This window comes from Symphalangus syndactylus, chromosome 12, assembly GCF_028878055.3.
Source record: "Symphalangus syndactylus isolate Jambi chromosome 12, NHGRI_mSymSyn1-v2.1_pri, whole genome shotgun sequence".
Lineage (NCBI taxonomy): Eukaryota > Metazoa > Chordata > Mammalia > Primates > Hylobatidae > Symphalangus > Symphalangus syndactylus.
Window position 1 is genome coordinate 40,656,224 of NC_072441.2, and position 24,365 is coordinate 40,680,588.

The window sequence follows — 24,365 nt, forward strand, 5'->3', positions numbered from 1 at the left end:
GAATATTAGACCAATTTGATACATCTTATGAAGAAGTCCCTTTGAACCACACAGAAGGTTAAGCAAAGAAAAAATCATTTTTAATATAACAATTCTATATCAAGAGATATTCCTTAAATAATATACCAATGAAAATGTGTTCATAAATGAAAAAACTTTGAAAAATAAAATCAGACAAATATAAAGCACTATTACCAACAATAAGATGTTATAAGTTTTAAATATTACAGCCATTTTTATATTTTGGCTAAAAAAAGGGCTTATATGAAAAAAATGCATCGAAAAACATCATTTTTAAACATGAAAGAACAAACCAGAAGAATTCCAAATTCAGATAGATTTTTGAAACTTTTTATTTATATTTTGGTCTTACAAATGATCACTTTTAAATGACTTTTCTGTAAGAATGTAAAACTCAAAAATTTGCCAAGTAAGTATCTGATCCACACAAATCCTTAGAAAGGTTTTCTGTGTAGTCTTCATTAGCGCAAATCTTTGTGAATGTTTCACTCTTACTGTAGGATCTTGAATATGTTTTACAATAATGAAGCTACAAAGTTTTTATGCAGTACATTCATTATAAACTATAAATAACATTTGTATTAAAAAGAAAGCTGGGTAATACAAAAATAGGAGAGACTCTGAGGAGCAGGCAATCTGTTGAGGCTCAGTATATCTTATTTGCTTTGTAGTCTGCTGTCATTCCTTTCAAAGAGCACACAGCGCATGAGGCATAGTAATCATCTGTCTTGTTAACCTCTCTAATTTAAAAATCTGTTGTTCGTAAAACTGGACCAATTATCACAAACTATAATTTGCATAATTAACCGCAAGTCTGTTACAAAGCATTTTGTTAGTGGTATCAACAAATGCAGGAGGATGGAAATTTATAAAAAATGGGTTTTGTTAAGCTTGCCAACTCCTTAGATATCATGGACTATACTGCCATTTCACGATTTAATTAGATATTTAATGCCTCAAGTAAAAGACTATCAATGGAAGCAAGCAAAACTAAATTATTTTCTAGGTGCTGTAATATTTCATTTGATAAGGTAACAAAAGGATAGGACAAAATTCAAGCAAGATTTATATGCGTTCCAACTTTTCACTCAAGAATTCTTCTACACTGTCTGTGTTCCATTTGAGAATGCTTAGTTCTTCAGCAATGTTCCCATTGTCGTCCAAAAGCTTTAATACAGGGTCTGAACCACGGACATACTACAAAAAAGAGGGACATCATCATTACTTTCTGTTCAGAAACAGCCTTCTCAGCCTCATCTAAGACAAAGCAATTCAATTCAGTTTAAATTTAGTAATTAAAAAAAGGCTTTTAGACATGACAATAAACAAGTCTTAAAGGAAATCTTTAAGGAGAAGAGTTTTACAGGATTTTGGAAAAAAAGGAGAATTTAAAAAATCATTCATTCATTCATTCATGAGAAAGGGTCTTGCTCTGTCACCCAGCCTGCAGTGTAGTGGCACAATCTCAGCTCACTGCAACCTCCACCTCCCGATTTCAAGTGATCCTCCCACCTCAGCCTCTCTGGGACTAGAGGCAAGTGAAATTACTTTACTTTTAAAGAGGAAAATATCTATTAGTAGCAAGACAGTTTATTTGGGATTTGAGCTTATTACTGAAATTAACAAATATGTAATGCCCACATGATACTCTCAAATGAACTTAAAATTGAATGGAGGCAGACAAGTTCAAAATAGTTGAGAAAATGATGGTATAAGAGCAATGTTTTAAAATAGGCTGCGCATATAAATTTGCAGGCACAGAATCAATCACATACTGGATCATACATTTTTCTTGGCTTAACAAACCTAATGATTTTAGCTGTAATCAGTTTAGAATGAGGCTGGGTTCCTGAAACTTCAAATCCATTAGTTGGGTCCAATATTTCTCCAGAGAGCTCTGAGAAATTCTAATTCTGGATAAATGTGACAACAGCCATTCATTAAGAGATCAAATATTCAATTTTAAATTAAGTAGCATTGGATAACTAAAAATGTAGTTATGTAGTTCGGCAGTGATGACAGAGTTCTTAGAACTTCTTTCCAGAATTATGCTTCAGTTTATCTAGGGTATTCTGGGGTTGTGAACTGTAAAGATAGAGACTAGCTCGGATGTGATTATTAACACTTGTTATATTCCCAACCCATGTGTGGAGTTTAGAAAAATAGGCCATCCAGGCTAATGAATCAGTCAATAATAACATTACTACTTAAACATTTTTGGTCAGGTTCCTTTTTTTTTTTTTTTTTTTTTGAGACGGAGTTTCGCTTGTTGTCCAGGCTAGAGTGCAATGGTGTGACCTCGGCTCACTGCCACTTCTGCCTCCTGGGTTTAAGCAATTCTCTTGCCTCAGCCTCCCAAGTAGCTGGGATTACAGGCCCCTGCTACCACACCCAGCATTTTGTATTTTTAGTAGAGATGGGGTTTCACCATGTTGGCCAGGTTGGTCTTGAACTCCTGACCTCACGTTATCTACCCACCTAGGCCTCCCAAAGTGCTGGGATTACATAGGTGTGAGCCACCGCACCTGGCCGGTCAGGTTACTTCTTAAGTTAAGGATTTTTTTCTTTTTTTTTTTGCTTGGATTTGAGATCCCAATATTTAAAAATATTTATTTATTAGAAAACTTATAATCCCAAAAGGAAATAAGAAATTAGATATAATATAGTTGTAAAAACCCTCAACAAAATACTAGCAGTCAAATCCAGCAATGTGTATAATGAATTATATGCCACAATCAGTTGCAAACACCTGTCTGATAAGAATTTGTATTCACAATATACAAAGAACTCTTAAAGCGCAGCTTACCAAACAAACAAACAAACAAACAAAAAACCTCAATTAAAAGGTAGGCAAAAAAAACAAAAACAGACTAACAGGACCACTCAAACTTAAAAAACTTCAGTGCATCAAATGAAAACAAATGAACAGAATGAAAAGACAACCCAGAGAAGGGGAGAAAATATTTGCAAATCATATATAACTGATACAGGTTTAATATCCAGAATAGATGGAACCTCCACAACTTAACGACAGCAGCAAAAAACCCAATTATAAAATGGGAAAGGACTTGAATAAACAATGTTCCAAAGAAGATAAACAAATGGTCAACAAAATGTTCAACACCATTTATTTTAAGAGAAATGCAAATCAAAGCCACAATGAGATAGTACCTCATACCTATTAGGATGGCTACTATCAAAAAACAGAAAATAACAAGTGTTGACGAGGATACAGAGATATTGGAACACTCGTGCCCTGTTGGTGGGATTGTAAAATGGTGAAGTCATTATGGAAAACAGTATAGAGGTTCCTCAAAAAATTAAAAATAGAATTACCATATGATCCAGCAATTCCGCTTCTTGGAATATAGACTCAAAAGAACTAAGAAAAGGGCCTTGAAGAGGTATTTGCACACCCAAATGTCACAAAAGCATTATTTACAATAGCCAAGGGATGGAAGCAACTCAAATGTCCACTGATGGATGCATGGATAAAGAAAATATGAGCTGGGCACAGTGGCTCATGCCTGTAAATCCCCATTCTTTGGGAGGCTGAGGCAGGAGGATCGCCTGAGCCCAGGAATACAAGACCAGCTTAGGCAACATAGCAAGACCCCATCTCTATAAAAAAATAAAAAAAAATAAAAAAAATTAGCTGGTCATGTTGGTGTGTACCTGTGGTCCCAGAATCTTGGGAGGCTGAGGTGGTAGGATCGGTTGAGCCTCAGAGGGTGAGGATGCAGTGAGCTGTGATCACATCACTGCCCTCCAGCCTGGGTGACACAGTAAGACCTTGTCCAAAAAAAAAAAAAAAAAGTGTGTGTGTGTGTGTGTGTGTAGTGGAATACTATGCATTCTTAAAAAGGAAGGAAATCCTGTCACACAGTACAACATGGATGAACCTTGATCCAAGTAAATCAGTCACAAAAGGACAAATACTATATGATTTCACTCATAGTATCTGAAGTAGTCAAAACTACAGAAACAGAAAACAGGTAGTTGTCAAGGGCTGGCAGGAGGGCGGGGGTGGTGGTGGGCACAGAAAGATAAAATTAAGTGTTTAATGGGTGTAGAGTTTTAGTTTCACAAGTTATAGAGACCTGTTACAGAACAATGTGAAAATACTTAATACCGGACTGTAGTACACTTAAAAATGGTTAAGATTGTACATTTAATATTTTTTACCACAATTTTAAAAAAGAGGGCAAAAGATCTGAACAGATATCTCACCAAAGACACACAGATGGCAAATAAACACATGAAAAGATATTCAAATCATGTATCGTTAGGGAATTGCAAATTAAAACAACAATGAAATATCATCACATACTTGTTAGAACAACTAAAATCCAAAACAGTGACAATACCTAAGGCTGGTGAGGATGTGGAGCAACAGGACCTCTTAATCACTGCTAGGGCAAATGCAACATGATGTCATCACTTTGGAAGACAGTTTTGCAGTTTCTTACAAAGTTAAACAATCTTAACTGTATGATCCAGCAATTGCACTCAGTTATTTACCTCAATGAGTTGAAAACTTATGTGTACACAGAAATTACACAAAATATTTATATTAGCTTTACTCAAAATTGCCCCAAATTGGAAGCAATCAAGATGTCCTTCCACAGGTGAATGACAAAACTGGTAATAACAAGTAATATTCAGTAATAAGAAGCCAATCTGAAAAGGCTACATATTGTATGGTTCCAAATATATAACATTCTGGAAAAGGCAAAATTATAGAGACAATAAAAAAATCAGTGGTGGCCAGGCACAGTGGCTCACACCTATCATATTACCCAGCACTTTGGGAGGCTGAGGCAGGTGGATCACTTGAGGTCAGGAGTTTTGAGACCAGCCTGGCCAATGTGGCGAAACTCCATCTCTACTAAAAATACAAAAAAACTAGCTGGGCATGGTGGCGCACTCCTGTAATAAAGCTGCTCAGAAAGCTGAGACATGAGAATTGCTTGAACCCAGGAGGTGGAGGTTGCAGTGAACGAAGATGGTGCCACTGCACTCCAGCCTGGGCAACAAAGCAAGACTCCGTCTCAACCAAAAAAATCAGTGGTTGCCAAGGGGTGGGGAAGAGGGAGAGAAGTGACCTGAACGTGTCAGGACTGGAGATTTCTTAGGGCAGTGAAACTCTTCTGTATGATACTGTAATGGCAGATATGTAATATTATGCATTTGGCAAAACTCATATAATTATACAACACAAAGAATGAATGCTAATGTGGGCTATTAAATTTAATTATCAATATTGATTCATCAGTTGTAACAAATGTACCACACCAATGCAAGATGTTAAAACAGGGTGGGGGTGGGGGCCAGGGAGTATACGGGAATACTCTTTCCTTTGCGTTCAAATTTTCATAAACCTAAAAGTGCTCTAAAAAATAAAGTCTATTAATTAAAAAAAAATTTTTCAGTGAAATTAAAAATTTAAATTGATACATAATATTTGTACATGTTTATGGGGGAAAATCATTTATTCAAATATTTACTTTAATTATAAAATAAAGAAATTAAGGCTAGAAAAAAGAGATTTCCACTACAATCACCTTACCTTGATTTGTAGTCCTCTGAACAGTTTGGGTTTATCACTCCTAACGAAAGCTTATAAAAAAAGAAAAAAAGATTCAGTAGTTCACTTCCAAATCCAAGCTAGCTAAAAAGATTAATATAAAAGTGAAAATAAACTTAACAAATCAAACATTACATCCTATATGAAAAAAATTAAGAAAATTTAAACATCTATGGATAAATGGAGAGACATACCATATTCTCCAATATTTTAAGACATTAATTGTTTCAAATTAATAGAAATCCCAAATTCCAATAGGATTTTAAGGTTTGACAAAAGTGACAGACAGTACAGCTCAATTTTAAGAGTAATGTGTAAGAATAGTCAGGGCAATTTTTAAAAAGATATGGAGAGAGAATTTGTTCCATTGTTTATTAATATACTATGTGATACTGATACCAGAACAGATAAAAGAATAGGAAATTAAAAGAGATAAAAATGTCTGTAAGAATTTTTTAACGTGCTAAAGCTATCAAATCAGAGACAGGGAGAGGGGAAGGGGAGAGGGAAAAAGAGATATATGTTTGTTTGGCGGTGTGTATGAGTTACCCAATAAATACTTCTGAGAAAACTGCCAAACTGTTTAGAAAAAAATAATCACAGAACTAATGAGTCATGATAACTGCTAAAAAGGAGAGGTTAAAAATAAGGCCGGGCGCGGTGGCTCACGCTTGTAATCCCAGCACTTTGGGAGGCCGAGGCGGGCGGATCACGAGGTCAGGAGATCGAGACCACGGTGAAACCCCGTCTCTACTAAAACTACAAAAAATTAGCCAGGCGTGGTGGCGGGCGCCTGTAGTCCCAGCTACTCGGAAAGGCTGAGGCAGGAGAATGGCGTGAACCCGGGAGGCGGAGCTTGCAGTGAGCCGAGATTGTGACACTGCACTCCAGCCTGGGCGACAGAGCGAGACTCCGTCTCAAAAAAAAAAAAAAAAAAAACTACCAAAGGCTACAGCTCAGAGAACTTATATAAATATGGAACACAAAATTCTACTCCTAAGCATGACCGAAAAGGAAATGTTTTATAGATATGCCTATGTAAAAAAAACATCAGGACAGCAAAACACCACAATAAGCAAATTAAAAATAAAAAGGACAAACTGAAGAAAATTATCTCTAACATCTAATATATAAAAGGGCTCTTACAAATAAGGAAAAACACTATGTATAGCAATATGTACAAATATAGAAATGGTCAATGAACATTTGAAATAAATGTTCGACTTCATATATAACTGAAGAAGTGCCATAATAATGAGGTACTCATATTCGGAATTACGAAGATTACAAAGAATACTAAAGGTTAGAGAGGGAACAGGGAGAGGGATTTTGCTGGGAATGAGCTATGGGAGGAATATAAATGGGCACATCCTTCCTGAAGGCTATTTAGCAAAATCAACCAAGAGTCTTAAAATGTACATACTTTGTAAACCTGCAAGTACATTTCTAGGACTTTCTTTATTCTGAGGAAATAACTTATAAAAAGTCTTGCTAACCAAGTCTGAAAATTTGGAAATAATCTAAATGTGTAAAACGATATTAAACAAATTAATATTTACCACATAATCATTAAAAAATTATGATCCATATTTAGTGATAAAGAAAACTTTTATGTGTAAAAAGCAAGGATTTTTCCTTTCTTTTTCAATTTGTTTCCTACTGTTGTTTTAAAAAGGCGAATATTTTCATGTGCAAATGAAAAAGCCCTAAACAAATCTTAAAATATATGCAGTGGTTCAAAAAATGTTTACTGTTATTATTTTAATAGAGGCCTATACATGGGGCATTTATTTGGGACAGTTTTAAATGAATGTTTTCCTCTGTTTTGGTTGTTATCAATCTATATTTTACCAATTTTCAATAATGATCATGCTGAATTAATTCATATTGAAAGGTGTGTCTCCCTCCCTCTCTCCTTGATTCCCTCCCTCCCTCCCTCCCTCCCTCTCTCTCTCTCTCTCTCTCTCTTTCTTTTTTGAGATGGGGTCTCACTCGGCTGAGCACGGGGTCAGCCTCGGTCTTGACCAGGCTGGAGTGCAGTGGCACGATCTCAGCTCACTGCAACCTCTGCTTCCCAGGTTCAAGCGATTCTCCTGCCTCAGCCTCCCAAGCAGCTGGGACTACAGACGCGTGCCACCACGCCTGGCTAATTTTTTTATTTTTAGTAGAGACGGGGTTTCACCATGTTAGCCAGGATGGTCTCGATCTCCTGTCCTTGTGATCCACCTGCCTTGGCCTCCCAAAGTGCTGGGATTATAGGCGTGAGCCACTGTGCCCAGCCTGTAATACATTTTCCTAAAATAAAAACAATTGTTTCATTTAGATACTTGATCAGTAATACCAGTTATTGATCATCTGCATAATTCTCATCTTAGATTTTATAGTGACACACATGCTCTTGAGAACTTATTTTTACTTTAGAATTAGATAGCAATAGCACTATAGATTTGCTTCATTATGAACATCTTCACACATTTGACTCAAATATCTCACCTAATCCTCCCCTACAAAATTTATTTCAAAATGAAACCAATTATGCTATTCTGGCTTATTAAAATATCATTTCTATTAACTTTATCCTTTAGGATTTTTCCAGATATTCTGCAAACTCCTGAATCCCCAAACAAAAATGATCTTATGATTTTTATTGCCTTTTATGCTGTTCCTCTGGCAAATGCTATTTGCATGTCTGTGCAAAATACTACGTAACACGCAGTAACTGTGTCTACATGCCTTCTCTACTACATACGAAACCTTCTGGTAAAAGGACTATTTTTATACATATATTTTTGGATCCATAACAGAGCTTAGCATACTTAATAAATAGTTCACTTATTAAAAAAATATATTTTTTTGAGACGGAGTCTTGCTCTGTCGCCCAGGCTGGAGTGCAGTGGCATGATCTCGGCTCACTGCAAGCTCCGCCTTCCCGGGTTCACGCCATTCTCCTGCCTCAGCCTCCCCAGCAGCTGGGACTACAGGCACCCACCACTACGCCTGGCTGATTTTTTTGTATTTTTAGTAGAGACGGGGTTTCACCGTGTTAGCCAGGATGGTCTCGATCTCCTGATCTCGTGATCTGCCCACCTAGGCCTCCCAAAGTGCTGGGATTACAGACGTGAGCCACCGCGCCCAGCCACCTAAAAAGATTTTTTTTTTTTAACAGACTGCAATAAGTGAACAAATTTAAAAGGAATACTAAGATGAGTCACTAATTACTATTTTTCATCAGTTCTTTCCTTCTCTCTCTGCTAAACGTAGATCCATAGCTTCCTAATTTTGAATGAGAATATCTGTTAAATACCTTGTAGCAGCAAATCACATTTTACAGGCAGTAAATAAATCTTTTAACAAATATTTGAGTACTCATTATATACACATGCCATTCGATAAGCTACATGAGAATTTGAGGAAACTGAGTTCTTTAATGTTACTACATCTACAGTCTGCTTAAACAGATCTGCAACAAATAAAAAGATAAGGTGATAATAAAAACAGTGTCGTTAATTTAACAATTGACAATAAGTACTCCAAGTTCAGAGCAAGGAGATCTTAGTATGTTAGAGTCATAAAGAAACAAGAAACAAAATAAGAACTGAGAATTTATGTTCAACATAAAACGGTCCTTCTTTTGACATAATCTAAAGGATTCAAAAGAATTTTCTCTTACTACTTCAAAGTACTCCTAAAATTTGATATTTCTTAAAAGTCAAAATAGCCCCAAAGTCAACTTCAAATATTTTACTGAAGAAAGTAAACTGAAAAAGTATGATAAAAATGTATGCTAAGAAAGGCAACTGTGCTGGTGGATCTTCAGCCAGTCAGGAAAAACTGCAGTTCCTCAAGTTCAATGATTTTGGCCTCTATTTTATTACTAAACCTACCACGGTAATTAATTTCTCAATGTAAACATACATCATGGCTCAGTTATGAATGAAAAAAAACTCAAGATGTTTTACAAATTGTAAGCAAAATAACGACAGCGAATTTTAAAATTGTATAAAAAGATTGGTATTTGAATACATAATATTATTTGTTGTATTCTGACTTGATCACATTGTAATCACGTCATGTGCTCTATAGCTGCGTGAGTCATTAAATATGCAAATAGCAAATAAAGTCCAAGAAAAGAAATAATGGAGCTTATGGCAACCTTAAAGAGACTTTTGTTTTCTTTTAAAAGATTCTGGAGGAGGGCAGCTGGAATATTTTATTAATAACTTCCAGTATACAAGAAAAAATAGTCATCACCACCATTTACCATCTGGGTTCAGTGAACTCTTGTTTATTTTTGTATTTTTAAATGATTTTATGAATAATTTTACAAAAGAATGGGATAGTGAAAAACAAATCTATTTGAAAGTTTAGTATTAACCACACAAACTCAAACATTTATTCCCTATTTTCCTGATTTTGAAGGTAAATATAACCAAAATGAGCAATGTGCTTTGAATGCAACTAACTGCTCATCGACTATCATGCATGAAATGGGAACACAGCCATGCTGTAAATATTGATTCCAGATTCCAAATACATTTCTAATAGGCTGTAACTTGTTTTTACTCTGGCTCTTTTTTTGTTTTGTTTTGTTTTTTTGAGGCATAGTTTCGCTCTTGTTGCCCAGGCTGCAATGCAATTGCACAATCTTGACTCACCGCAACCTCCGCCTCTCGGGTTCAGGCGATTCTCCTGCCTCAGCCTCCCGAGTAGCTGGGATTACAGGCATGCGCCACAATGCCCAGTTAATTTTTTTTTTTTTGTATTTTTAGTAAAGATGAGGTTTCTCCATGTTGGTCAGGCTGGTCTCGAATTCCCAACCTCAGGTGATCCACCCACCTCGGCCTTCCAAAGTGCTGGGATTATAGCCGTGAGCCACGGAGGCGGGCAGATCACCTGAGGTCGAGTTACAGACCAGCCTGGCCAACATAGTGAAACCCCATCTCAATACAAAAATTAGCCAGGCCTGGGCCTGGCGCGGTGGCTCACGCCTGTAATCCCAGCACGTTGGGAGGCCGAGGCAGGTGGATCATGAGGTCAGGAGATCGAGACCATCCTGGCTAACACGGCGAAACCCCGTCTCTACTAAAAATACAAAAAATTAGCTGGCGTGGTGGCAGGCGCCTGTAGTCCTGGCTACTCCGGAGGCTGAGGGAGGAGAATGGTGTGAACCTGGGAGGCGGAGCTTGCAGTGAGCCGAAATCACGCCACTGCACTCCAGCCTGGGCAACAGTGTGACTCCGTCTAAAATAAATAAATAAAATAAAAAATAAATTAGCCAGGCATGGTGGTTCATGCCTGTAGTCCCAGCTACTTGGGAGACTGAGGTAGGAGGATTGTTTGAACCTGGGAGGCAGAGGTTGCAGTGAGCCGAGATCCCCCCACTGCACTCCAGCCTGGACAACACAGCGAGACTCCGTCTCAAAGAAACAAAACAAAACAAACAAAACTATTATTTCCTTTCTGACCTTGGTAACATATTGTTTACTCACTCTTGATTTCTGAGAAAATTCATTCAGGATATTGTCCAATGAGGTTTCAGAGTCTGAGCTTCTGCTCATAAGATCAATTTTACTATCATTAGAGTCTAGAATAGGACTTTCTAATAGAACTTTCTGAGATAAAGGAAATATTCTTCATCTGTTCTTTTTGGTATGATGGTTACTGACCATCTGAAATGTAGCTAGTGTGTCTAAGGAACTGAATGTTTAATTTTATATAATTTTAAAATTTAGGCTGGGCATGGTGGCTCATGCCTGTAATTCCAGCATTTTGGGAGGCTGAGGCGGGCAGATCACCTGAGGTCAAGAGTTCAAGACCAGCCTGACCACCATGGAGAAACCCCGTCCCTACAAAAAAATGCAAAAAATTAGCTGGGTGTGGTGGCGCATGCCTGTAATCCCAGCTACTCGGGAGGCTGAGGTAGGAAAATCGCTTGAACCCAGAAGGTGGAAGTTGTGGTGAGCCAAGATTGTGCCATTGCACTCCAGCCTGAACAACAGGAGTGAAACTCCGTCTCAAAAAAAAAAAAAAAAAAAAATATTAAAACAGCCATGTTTGGCTAGTTGGTCACTCCAGGTCTAAAGTGTTATTTTATCTCTTTGCATTCATTTTCTGATCCATTTAATCATTAGAAGAGTTTCTGTCAATTTTCTTCTCTACCATTATGGGCAGAAAGCAAAAAATTCCAAATTCTCAAATGTGTTCAAGAAAGTTTTAAAAAAAAAAAGACTACAGAAATGGTGTCATACTATGTGGGTCACACAATAAAAAAATCAAAGAATGATTCCTTGCTAATTTTTTTTTTTTTTTTGTATATTTAGTAGAGAAGGGGTTTCACCATGCTAGTCAGGCTGGTCTTGAACGCCTGACCTCGTGATCCGCCTGCCTCGGCCTCCCAAAGTGGTGGGATTACAGGCGTGAGCCACCATGCCCAGCTACCAATTTGGAGATTTCTAAAGAAAATCCAATCACTCTAATTTCCAGAAAATGTTCCTATGTCAATTTAATTATTTGTCACTAATAAAGGCAATTCTATAAATAACACTGAAAGTGATCAAATAAACAGAAGTGATTTAAAAACAGATTAAATGTTTCAGCTTTTCCCTTAGGACTGTTAGCAAGTCATTCATGCTGCCCCCTAGAAGAGCTAAGTTTTGCTATACACACTGCTCAGAATGTCAAGGGATTTAGAGCTAACTTTAAGGAGTATTAAAAAGGAGTATTTTAAAAAATAGTATTAAGGAGTATTAAAAAAAAAAAAACCCCAAAAACCCAAACCCACATCTGTTCTCCTCCTTGTTCTATAAAGAGGGTATATGTGGAAATGGGAGGATAATAAGGAAGTATATGTTCTGAGGTTAAAGAAAAATGTTTGAATTATGTTTTTTCAAAATCACAAACACGTGAAAATATAAATGAAAAAAGAGACAAAATATACTCGGACAAAATATAATCCTGTTGATTAGAAATAAGTATATTTGAATTAGAACATACTGTAAATAACAAGGTCATACCATATCCAGAAACGTCAATATAGAGAATGGCAACAATAGACAACCTAATTCTCAACTGCGTTCAACAAAAGCTATTCAGTAGTCAAAAAAGTATTTCTAAAACAGAAAATTGGCTGGGCATGGTGGCTCACGCCTGTAATCTCAGCACTCTGGGAGGCCAAGGTGGGCAGATCACCCGAGGTCAGGAGTTCCAGACCAGCGTGGCCAACATGGTGAAGCTCCATCTCTACTAAAATACACACACACAAAAGTTAGCTGGGCGTGGTGGCGCATGCCTGTAATCCCAGCTACTCGGGAGGCTGAGGCAGGAGAATTGCTGGAACCTGGGAGGTGGAGGTTGCAGTGAGCCGAGATCACGCCACTGCAATCCAGCCTGGGAGACAAAGTGAGACTCTGTCTCAAAAAAAAAACAAAAAAGAAAAGAAAATTTACTATTACATACATCTGGACTGCAAAATTGTGTCATCCCATTAGGACAATTTAGAATCACTTGAAAACAGAGAAGGGCAACTTAAGAGAATGTAGGAAGACTGGAAGTACAAAATGAAGACAAGACAAACTAAAAAAATTATGACTTTTAGGAAAAGATGAGAACTTTTTATAAATGTTTGAATCCTGTAAATTCATCAAGGGCATATAACAAATGGAAACACAGGCTTTTCACCAGATTCTCATTTGTCAAAAGTGGGGGCATCCCTTGAATTAGATAAATTTAATAAATCAGTGCATTCATTCCATAAATATTTCAATTCCTCTTAATATCAGGTGCAATGTTACATAGATTTTGGGTATATCAATGATTAAAAAACAAAAAACAAAAACACAAAAACAGAACACAAACTTTGAGTTCTAAAGACTTCCCAGTTTGATAGAGGCAAAAGACCAGTATGCCAAATATAATCTTATGTAGGAGGTGTTACGGAACATAAAGAGAAAAGTAAAACACTGTTTAAACACCACCCAAAAACAATGCTGGAGCTAAATTTTGAATAAACTGGAATTTGCCACAAGAATTGGGAAGGAGTACAAGTTAGCAAGAATATTCAGTGTGTGCAAACACACAGAAGTCAGAGCTCAGAGAATTGCAAATAGTTTTGCATAAACTAGAGATGTGAATCTAGAAAAGAGAAACCATGTCATGGCGGGTCTTGTATTTCATTTTGTATGTGACAGAGAACTATAAAGGATTTTGAGCAAGAGAGAGATACAATCAGATTTGTTTTATGAAAAGGGTCTCTTTTGGTTGTTGAGTTAAAGAGGTAATGAAGTAAGAAAAGGGAAAAGAGGCAGACTAGATAACAAGTACCTAATCCTTTTAGATAAAGATGTTAAGGTCCTGATTGAAAATACAGAAAAGAGAAAGGGACTATGAAGGTTATTACTGAGGGAGAAGAGACACAACATGGTGACTAACCGGATATAAAATGTGAAAGACCAATCATGATTCTTGTGTTTCATGCTTATGCCTTTGCCTGATCATAATGCCATTTATAGAAACAGGGAAGCTGGTCTACTTTTTAACAGAGAAGAGGATTAATACAGTTTTTGGACATGCTGGGTTTAAAGCCTTTATATTAAAAATGTGGACCACAGTCTGTAGGACCATAAGAAATATAGAATCTCAGCACCCATCCCAAATTTACAGAATTACACTCTGTAGTTTAAGAAGATCTCCAGGTGATTCTTATATGTATATTGGTTTAAGGTACCTATCAAATCATCTAAATGGAAATGTCCCATGGAAGCAAAAAAAATATAAGAAATACAATTTCTAACAAAATAAAACTTGATGTAAAGATATAGATTGGGAGTCATCACATAAGTACTGTAATTGAAACTGAGTAGGACACCATTCAGTAGAGTCAGAAGAGAAGAAAATCTGAAGATAACAGATCCCGACTAACAATAACGTTTGAAGTACAGGCAGCAGAAGAGATGCCAGAACAGAAGAGAAAGATATGTTGACAACGTAGGAGAAAGCTAGGAGATAATGAAGTCACACAAGTGAAGAGAGTTTCAAATGCTAGGGCCAAGTAAGATTTAGTAGTCAGGAGGTAAAATGGTAGAAAGAGAAGCCCTATTAGGGTACTTTGAAAAATGACTAGAGGTCAATATACAGAATATTGCATATGAGAAAGGCTGCAGTTATAATACATACTGACTTGAATGTTTTTTAAAGATGGCCAATATATGAGTATATAAATGTTTGATGGTTCATAATTGAAACTTATTAACCAAGGAGCAAATATAAGATACAATAACAATACTTACCATTTAACATCTTCATTACTGGAATAGTGATTGTCATACAGTAAGCATCAATACATATTTATAGAATTACAGAATGATTTACTCTGTATTTGGTAGTGCCAGACGCATACTAAGTGATTTACATGTTATCTTATTAATCCTCAGAACAGCCCTATAAGGTAGATATTAACGTATTATACCTCATCTGTAACCCATTTTATAAACAAGAAAATCAATGAAGATAATGCTAATGGATCAGTCTTCTTTTCGGCAAAACTCCCATGTAGCACTGTAACCTTACGCATGGCTACCAATCAATCACAGTTGGCATGAGAAGCAGGTTGAGTATCCTTAACTGAAATGCATGGGACCATAAGTGTTTTATTTTTTGGATTTGGAAAATACTTGCATATATAGAATGACATATCTTGGGGATAGGACCCAAATACAAACCTGAAATTCATTTACGTTTCATATATACCTTATACATATAGCCTGAAGGTAATTTTATGCAGTATTTTTAAAGTTTCAGATTTTGGAGCATTCTAGATTTCAGACTTTTGAATTATGAGGATGCTCAATTTGTACTACATTATTTCAAAACTCCTTTTTGCGTCTGAACGTTTATGATTCTAATACAGAGGTTGCCAAACTGAGGCTCATGGGCCAAATCTGTCCTGCTTGCTTTTGTTAATAAAGTTCTACAGGAACACAGTGACGTGCACTCGTTTAACAACTGTCTATGGCTGCTTCCATGCTATAATAGCAGAGTTCGATAGTTATGACAGAGTGCATGTTGCCTATAAAGCTGAAAATTTTTACTATCTAGTCCTTTACAGAAAGTTTGCCAAGCCCATACAAAATCAGGGATAAACCACATTACTTTCTGAGAGACAGCCACATTCTTAACACAGAAGACTCAAGCGAGAGAAAAAAAACATGATTACTTAGCATGTCACAAGTGAAGTGACAGAATACTAGATACAATTTACTATGAGAAATCACTATAGACAGCCTTCTATACTTAAACAACTAGAATAAGGAGAAAAAGGTATTTTAGAAGGCATATTTGGAATTGACTAAGAAATACGATCTGAGATTTTTTTTTACACAACTGTGAGTGGTTTAATGTGGGTAAAACATACCAAAATTTAAATCATTCCTCCTGAAATAATTTAACATTAATTTGCTCTTGTTTCATGAAATGGTTAATTTAAATTAAGTGACCTTAAAAACTGACAGTGTATTATAAGCTAGAGTATAATGAAGGTTATCATGATAATCCCAGAAGCTACTTGATGTTGAAGATAAAGAATATGAAGCAGTGGCTGGGTGCGGTGGCTCATGCCTGTAATCCCGGCATTGGGAGACCAAGGCAGGCGGATCACCTGAGGTCAGGAGTTCGAGACCAGCCTGGCCAACATGGCAAAACCCTGCCTCTACTAAAAATAAAAAAAAAATTAGCTGGGTGTGGTGGCGTGTGCCTGTAGTCCCAGCTACTCAGGAGGCTGAGGCAGGAGAATCACTTGAACCTGGGAGGCAGAGGTTGCGGTGAGCTGAAATTGTGCCACTGCACTCCAGCATGGGCAACAGTGAGACTCTGTCTCAAAATAAAAAGAGAGAAAAGAATATGAAGCAGTGATGACATGAAAGTTAGTTTGGTATTTGTAATTACTGTATAAGTCAACAACTCTCCATGCTCTATTTCAGAATATCTTTAAGATGGAAATTCTGAGGGTGGGAATTTAATAAGGGTTTTATCACAATCATAACAACTTTTCATGGGCTCAGAAAATACTGGTATTATACATAACAATATTAAATAGTTACACATTATGAATTAATCATTTTTATTTTAAGCAAGTAGATAATTAAATATTTATACAAAGCATTAAAATTCAATTGTTTTCAAAAGGAAAAGACAGTATGATATATGTACCCTAAGGTTTGATATTTTACATAAGAAATATATATTACTATAGATAATAAAATCTGATATCATAACTAGGAAGGCTAATCATAGTATCGAAGCTACTCTTGATTCTCATGAAAATCTAAGTTATAAAATGTTGTTTTTAATAAAACAAGTAAGTATAAATAATCAATGCAGCTAAGAATCAATTGCTAAAACTTTCTAGAAATAAGAATGCTCACACTATCATTCACAGAATGGATATAAAAAAGCCAAAACAACTGTGGTACAATTCTGAGTTTAAGTGTTTGAGGCAAAATAAATAAATAAATAAATCAGAGTAAGAATTTTTTTTTCCCAAGCAAAAGTAAATATCTTCTTTGCTATATCAGAATGTGTTATTCTAACAAAGACTGTTTTTGATTAGATATGTATCTGCTTTGGGCCTCATTAAGTATCCCAAGTCAAACTACTATATTACATTTCTGTGCCAAATGATCAATATTTTATTATAAACAATTCTAGGTCAGCAATAAAAAGCATGTGCTAATACAGGCAATTTTATAAAATATTAAATCCAAAAAATTCTCTTGCCATTAACTAAATAAGGCAAGAAATCATGGGAATGTCAGCAAAAATCGAGGTAGAATGAGGTATGTAAATTGAATACTTATGTATTTCAGTTAAAAAAAAAGAGAGAAAGTGTTATTACCTTTAGACAAGCTCAGTTTCATAAAACTGATTTTCAAAGTGACATGCAAGGACAGAAGACAAAAGCCTTAGTTCAAGCCTTTCTTGGCAATGCAAAGCTCCTCATTACTGTTGGATGTCAACCCAAAGAATATACCTTCACAATTATCCTTTAACATGTTTACCCTTAAAATTCCCTGTGAAGATACATACATATGACTTTCTCTCTTTTGTACTTCAAATTCTTTGGCCAATTACTTCTTTCCTTGGTGATTTGTTATTTTGTACAGGTCTACTCTTAATGCAATTGTTCCACATAAATCAATTCACATTTAAACTACAATGGTGTGCTACTTACAGAAATGACACTTACATCTCGTAAAGAAAGGCTCCTGCAAAATTCCCACCTGGCAAAAGAAAGGCTCTTCTTTTAAGAAAATAACCGCTTCATGTGTTGTATTTTAAATCTAAATTTCTTTTTTTTGAGACAGAGTCTCGTTCTGTCGCCCAGGCTGGAGTGCAGTGGTGTGATCTCGGCTCACTGCAACCTCCACCTCCCGGGTTCAAGTGATTCTCCTGCCTCCACCTCCCGAGTAGCTGGGATTATAGGCAGCTGCCACCGCGCCCAGCTAATTTTTGTATTTTTAGTAGAGATGGGGTTTCACCATCTTGGCCAGGCTGGTCTCGAAGTCCTGACCTCGTGATCCACCCGCCTTGGCCTCCCAAAGTGCTGGGATTACAGGCATGAGCTGAGCGTCAGCCACCATGCCTGGCCTCTAAATTTCATATATTGTGTTTGCTTAAAGTAACATAGCATTCACCAATTACTTTAACAAACCACCTCTATGAAAACAAATGTGAAAAAAATGCATATATTGTTGAGAAAGTATAATCCTAAAAATTCTTATTCCTGGAAATACATAATGAAAACGATTCACATAAAATGTTGATTTTAAATGACTGAACAGTTTACTGGAGTAAATTTTATATACCTTGGACTTGAGGGAACCTTCCCAATTTTCATCCACAAACTTCAAGAATAGCTCCTGCATACAGCTACAAAAGGAAAAACAGGAATTTAAAAAACTAGTATAAATTAAAAATGTACTTATAAAATAAATATAAACTTTCACAGTATAAACATTACAGTTAGCAGATATATAGATCAAAGAAATGTCAAAGCTGGTTAGCTAGACAGGACCATGTAGTTCCAGTCTAACGGAAGAGAAGATGGAGGCCCAAGTATAATAAATGGTAGAGGAACTTCCAACCTACTTCAATTACTCTTAAACCTAGCCAGAAAGACCGAAGGAGATAAGGAGATTTGACAATAAACTTTAAATAGGTAAGATGTCCTAGGAAGCTCTACAAAATATTAAAGATTTCCTACCGTTTTTTAGGGTGATAAACTGAATATAGATATATATAATCTATGCAAGATAGTTACTTAATAAAAATTCTTTCTGGTTGCTTTTAATATTAAGTGATCAAAGTTTTAAAATTAAAACAATCGTTATAGAAAGTACTATGTAGAGATATTATAAGAAAAGCAGTAAAATCTCATTATAAAGAACTCAAATGCAAATATTTTCCTTTAATGAAATTTAGCTGAAATGGATTCAATGGTAAATATCTCTATTCTAGCTATAGAACCTGCACATTCTCTTTACAGTAAAAGCTCATTATAAAAAACTCAAATGCAAATATTTTATTGCAATGAATTCAGCTGAAATGGATTCAATGGTAAACATCACTTTTTTTGTAGTTGCAGAGCCTGACTATTCTTTTTATAGGGCAGGAATATACTTGGAAATGCTGTGACCATAAGAGAAGGCTGGCAATTTTAAGAACGTATCATATCCATTTCATTTCTTCTGGGTTTTTAGATTTGTTTTTTATGGAGGTTCAAGAAAGATGGACTTTACTTTTTCAGGTTCTAAAACAGCATTTACTTAATTAAAAAAACAACAACACATGCCCTATGCATGTTTATTTAAAATAGTTTGGAAAATACAGAAAGGCACAAAGTAGTGATTTAAAAACCACCTTAATGTGACCTAAAAAGACAATGATTCTTAACAGTTTGGTGACTTTGGGCTAGATCAATTCTTACATTTTTGGGGAGTCACTGACCCTTCTGAGAATCTGATAGAATTTTGCTTTAATGCAGGCTGTTCACGAAATCTGAAACCAATGATGGATTTCAGATTAAGAATTCTGATGATCTCTAAGGTTCACTGCAGCAATAAAACTTTAAGAATAGGTTAATTTGGCTGGGCATGGTGGCTCATGCCTGTAATTGCAGCTCTTAGGGAGGCTGAGGTGGGCGGATCACGAGGTCAAGAGATAGAGACCATCCTGGCCAACCAACACGGTGAAACCCCGTCGCTACTAAAAATACAAAAATTAGCTGGGCATGGTGGCACACGCCTGTAGTCCCAGCTACTCGTGGGGCTGAGGCAGAAGAATCGCTTGAACCCGGGAGGCGGAGGTTGCAGTGAGCCGAGATCACGCCACTGCACTCCAACCTGGCAACAGAGCAAGACTCTGTCTCAAAAAAAAAAAAAAAAAGAAAGAATAGGTTAACTTAATTTCATGCAGTAAGTTGCTTTTGAAAAAGATTTGGCTAATCTTGGTTAGACAACTCCAGAAAAAAAATCTTGAAAAATATAAGGCCATATTACCAATAAGCTAATGAAGCGACGGTCAACATTACTAGAGATTAGGGAAATGCATATAAAAACCACAATGAGATCCCACTTCACACCACTGGGATAGCTATTATTAAAAAAAAAAAAAGAGAGAGATGAGGATGTGGAGAAATTGGAAACCTTGTACACTGCTGTTGGGAATGAGAAGTTTTGTCCAGTGGCTATAGAAAATGGAACTGCAGTTTTTAAAAAAATTAAAAATAGAATTACCATATGATCTGCAATTCTACTTCTGGGTATATACTCAAAAGAAGTGAAAGCAAGGCCTCAAACAGATATTTATACACCAATGTTCACAGCAACATTATTCACAATAGCCAAAAGGTGGGAAAAAACTCATGTGTTCATTAACAGATGAATGGAAAAACAAAATATGGTATACACATACAACAGAGCATTATCCAGCTTTTAAAAGGAAGGACATTCTGACCGGGTGCAGTGGCTCACGCCTGTAATTCCAGCACTTTGGGAGGCCGAGGTGGGAGGATCATCTGAGGTCAGGAGTTTGAGACCAGCCTGGCCAACATGGTGAAACCCCATGTCTACTAAAAAATACAAAAATTAGCTGGATGTGGTGGGAGGTGCCTCAATCCCAGCTACTTGGGAGGCAGAGGCAGGACAATCGTTTGAACCCAGGAGGCGGAGGTTGCAGTGGGCTGAGATAAAGCCACTGCACTCAAACCTGGGGGACAAGAGCGAGACTTCTCTCAAAAAAAAAAAAAAAAAAATTTGGACACATATTACAACATAAACGAAATCTTATTACAACATTAATGACATCTTGCTAAGTGAAATAAGGCAGTCACAAAAGGACAAATGTTTAAATGAGGTAACTAGAGTAGTCAAAAATTCAGATATAGAAAGTAGAATGGTAGTTGTCAGTGGGGGCAAGGAATAGGGAGTTATTGTTTCATGGGTATAAGTTTCAGTTTGGGAAGACTCTGGAGAAAGATGGTTAACACGGTTGTACAACAATGTGAATGTACTTAATGCCATAGTGTACACTTAAAAATGGTTAAAACAGTGAATTTTATGTACATTTTACTAAAATTAAAAGCATATAAGGCCATATTTAGATTTGGTTGTTAGATTTATCTTTTGTTTATAATCCTTTAGAAACTCTTGGTGGAGATTCCACTACCTTACCTAACAATATTTCTCTACACCACTGTTTCTTTATATCATGATACATGTGGGAAATGATAATGATTGTACGAAGCACTGCAGTAAAAGGATGAAGCAGCTTTTAAGACTAGCCTGGGAGCCTTGCTTACCTCAGGCCCCACTTGGTTGTCTCAAGGGCTCAAGGACTCAGTATCTTAGCACACCCATAACCCACTCATGGGAAGCTTGTCCCTGCACCACAAAATATCAACTGATTAACCAAAATATTAGAAACATATCCTTTAATGAGCAAGCAGCTCAGATGTGACCTTTTTCAAAAAAACTTTTGTTGATTTCCTCGTCTCAGGTAAGGATTTTCCTAGTAAACTTTCATAGAACTTTGTTCTCATCATAATGTGCATCAAATAGCCTATAACTTGACAGTAGACAGGAAATGTCTTAATTTCCCCCAGAATCGGACACAAAGCTTCTCAATATAGGTGTGCTGAAGGGAGAGAACTATTCATATAACAAAATTAAATGCCTCTTTTTTCATGACAAAACTTCAAAAATATTTCAAGTTCCTTTGACAAAGTTTGTAGAGTAGTTCCACTCCAGGGTAAACAAAAGAAAATGGATGGAACTCAAAGTTGCAGAACATTATTAAAAGTCAAACTCTAAAAGCATTAATCTGTGTTGTTAGCTGGCGCACATATATATACACACACACACACACACACACACACATATGTACACACACACATATATACACGCACACACACATATATATCTATGATTTGTGGTGTTCATTGGAAAGTATTTGTTTTTCATGGTGAATAAATAATTTAACTACAGATTGTAGTAAATTTAAAATGCCATATAATCCTAAGTATCTTTGGCACTACATACAAATTCACACACAATGAAATATATGCTACTTATAAATAGTAGAAATTCTCTAGTGCATGAAGAAATGACAAATAAAGTTAATTCCTTGATTTAACCAAGTTCTAACCTCAGTATTTTTACTTTTTAAAGTGACTAGCATACAAAATTTTTAATCTTCAAACATTTAGGGAAAAATACCATCACAAGAGAAAAATCAAAGAAGAAAGTTATATAACTTCTAACAGCAAGTTGGTAGCCCTTTTTAAAAATATGAATTAGAGGAGTCTTACTTGTACAGACAATCTAACTCTAGGCCATTATTGTATTAGGACTAGGGAAACATAAGAAATCATTAGGAAAATATGAGAACGATACACAAACTGCATCTTTTCCCTTTGGAGTCTCTATTTCCAAGTAACTTATGACCGTCAGATTTTCCTAAACTTCTGATATGGTTCTCTGGGTGGGGGAAGTAGAAATATCTAACTACCTCAGCTCTATCACTAATGTGCCTTAGTTGTAACAGCATTTTAAAATATGCTAATTTCCCATTTTAAAAAGTGATTTTTATTCATTAGTCTTTGGATAAATTCCAGCTTTGTAGTTAGCTGATGTTTTCCCAGTTTAAATATTTTAAGTACTACAGGTACTACAGGTTAAGCATCCCAAATCTGAAAACAATCTGAAATCCAAAACACTTCTAGTCCCAATAATTCCAGATAAGAACTACTCAACCTGTACTGAGATTAGTAAGGGCTTAAAGTGAGGTTTCACATGTAGAAAAAGGCCACACTATTTTTGTAGCTATCTTTGTTATAATTAAGGTCCAACTAGTTGCCACAAAAATGTTCAAAAAGCTGGTCTATGCTGTTTCTCACCAGATAGCTAGATTCCAAAATAAGTTCATTTATAACACTGAACAAAGGTGACATTTGTGAATTACATACATTTTCTGAATTTTTTTTTTTTTTTTTTGAGACAGAATCTCGCTTTTTTGCCCAGGCTGGAGTGCAGTGGCGCTATCTCGGCTCACTGCAAGCTCCGCCTCCCGGGTTCACGCCATTTTCCTGCCTCAGCCTCCCGAGTAGCTGGGATTACAGGTGCCCGCCACTGCGCCCGGCTAATTTTTTGTATTTTTTTAGTAGAGACGGGGTTTCACCATGTTAGCCAGGATGGTCTCGATCTCCTGACCTCGTGATCCGCCCACCTCGGCCTCCCAAAGTGCTGGGATTACAGGCGTGAGCCACTGCGCCCGGCCTCTGAATTTTTTAAAAAGTGCAGTATTTGTTAACTCTTGTGCCATCATCATACCACTACCACCACCACCAGCACCACTACACATTTATAGACCTGTCCAAGTCAGAAATACTCTACCACTTTCCAGTACGAAGCACTTAAAGTATTTTTGTTGGTAACAATAACCACAGCTCTAAAGAAACACGACCTTAAGAAAACCTTGATAAACTAATTATTTAAGTTGAGTCAAACTAAATATCAAATTTTCACATGGCATGGTATAGTGAAAAGAGTCCAAGTTGTAAAATCAAACATGTATGTGGTCCAGTTCTGGCTCTGCCCCTTACAAGCAGTATGCCCCCTTGGGTAAGTCATTCACTGAGCTTCAGTTTATGTCTGAACAAAAGGGTTATTTACCCACCTTCCAGAGCTGCTATAAGAAGTCACCAAAAAAAGCGAAAAGCCTGGATCTTTTAGATGCTCAATATATAACATCTTTTATTATAACATTAATACTTCCACAGTATTGGTTAAGTTCAAGTTGTGCACGTGAAGCCATTTTCATGTCTACTTAATAGAATTTTCAGTTCAGGGACTATTCAGGGATATCACTCATTGTTCGTCTGTAATGAAAATGGCCACTCCAAATTTTCTCAAGCTTTCAAATTCAAACTACCTTACAGCAGAGTTCTCAACCCTGACAGTACACTACAATCACCTGGAAATATTCTGAAAATTACTGATCCCTAAAACCTACCCCAGATAAACTAAATTAGGATATCTAGGGGTGAGATCCATGCATCAGTATTTTTAATTACTACTATTAGTACTTTAAAGCTCCCCAAATGATTGTAATGGGCAGGCAGGGATGAGGAATACTGCCTTATACTATGTTATATCAATAGGGCAAAAACTGCAAAATGGTAAAACAGTAGACTTTTTGTTCAACAGAT

The 24,365-nt window shown here is 36.4% G+C and overlaps 1 protein-coding gene across 4 annotated transcripts in view; it reads right to left on the reverse strand.

Annotated features, from left to right (window-relative positions):
- Nucleotides 1-335: 335 nt before the first annotated feature.
- SELENOF (selenoprotein F) overlaps nucleotides 336-24,365 on the reverse strand; it is a 50,941-nt gene continuing 26,911 nt past the window's right edge. The window contains exons 3-7 of one of the 4 annotated variants that reach the window (XM_063624320.1): nucleotides 18,466-18,529; nucleotides 7,791-7,903; nucleotides 5,591-5,640; nucleotides 4,389-4,430; nucleotides 1,112-1,218 (exon numbers count right to left, since the gene is read on the reverse strand). In XM_063624320.1, coding sequence (XP_063480390.1) covers nucleotides 4,424-4,430; nucleotides 5,591-5,640; nucleotides 7,791-7,903; nucleotides 18,466-18,529 — 234 coding nt within the window. In that variant the 3' untranslated portion in view covers nucleotides 1,112-1,218; nucleotides 4,389-4,423. Of the gene's footprint in view, nucleotides 1,219-4,388; nucleotides 4,431-5,590; nucleotides 5,641-7,790; nucleotides 7,904-18,465; nucleotides 18,530-24,365 lie in introns of all 4 variants that reach the window. The other 3 variants (XM_063624318.1, XM_063624319.1, XM_063624321.1) reach the window with 3 other exon arrangements.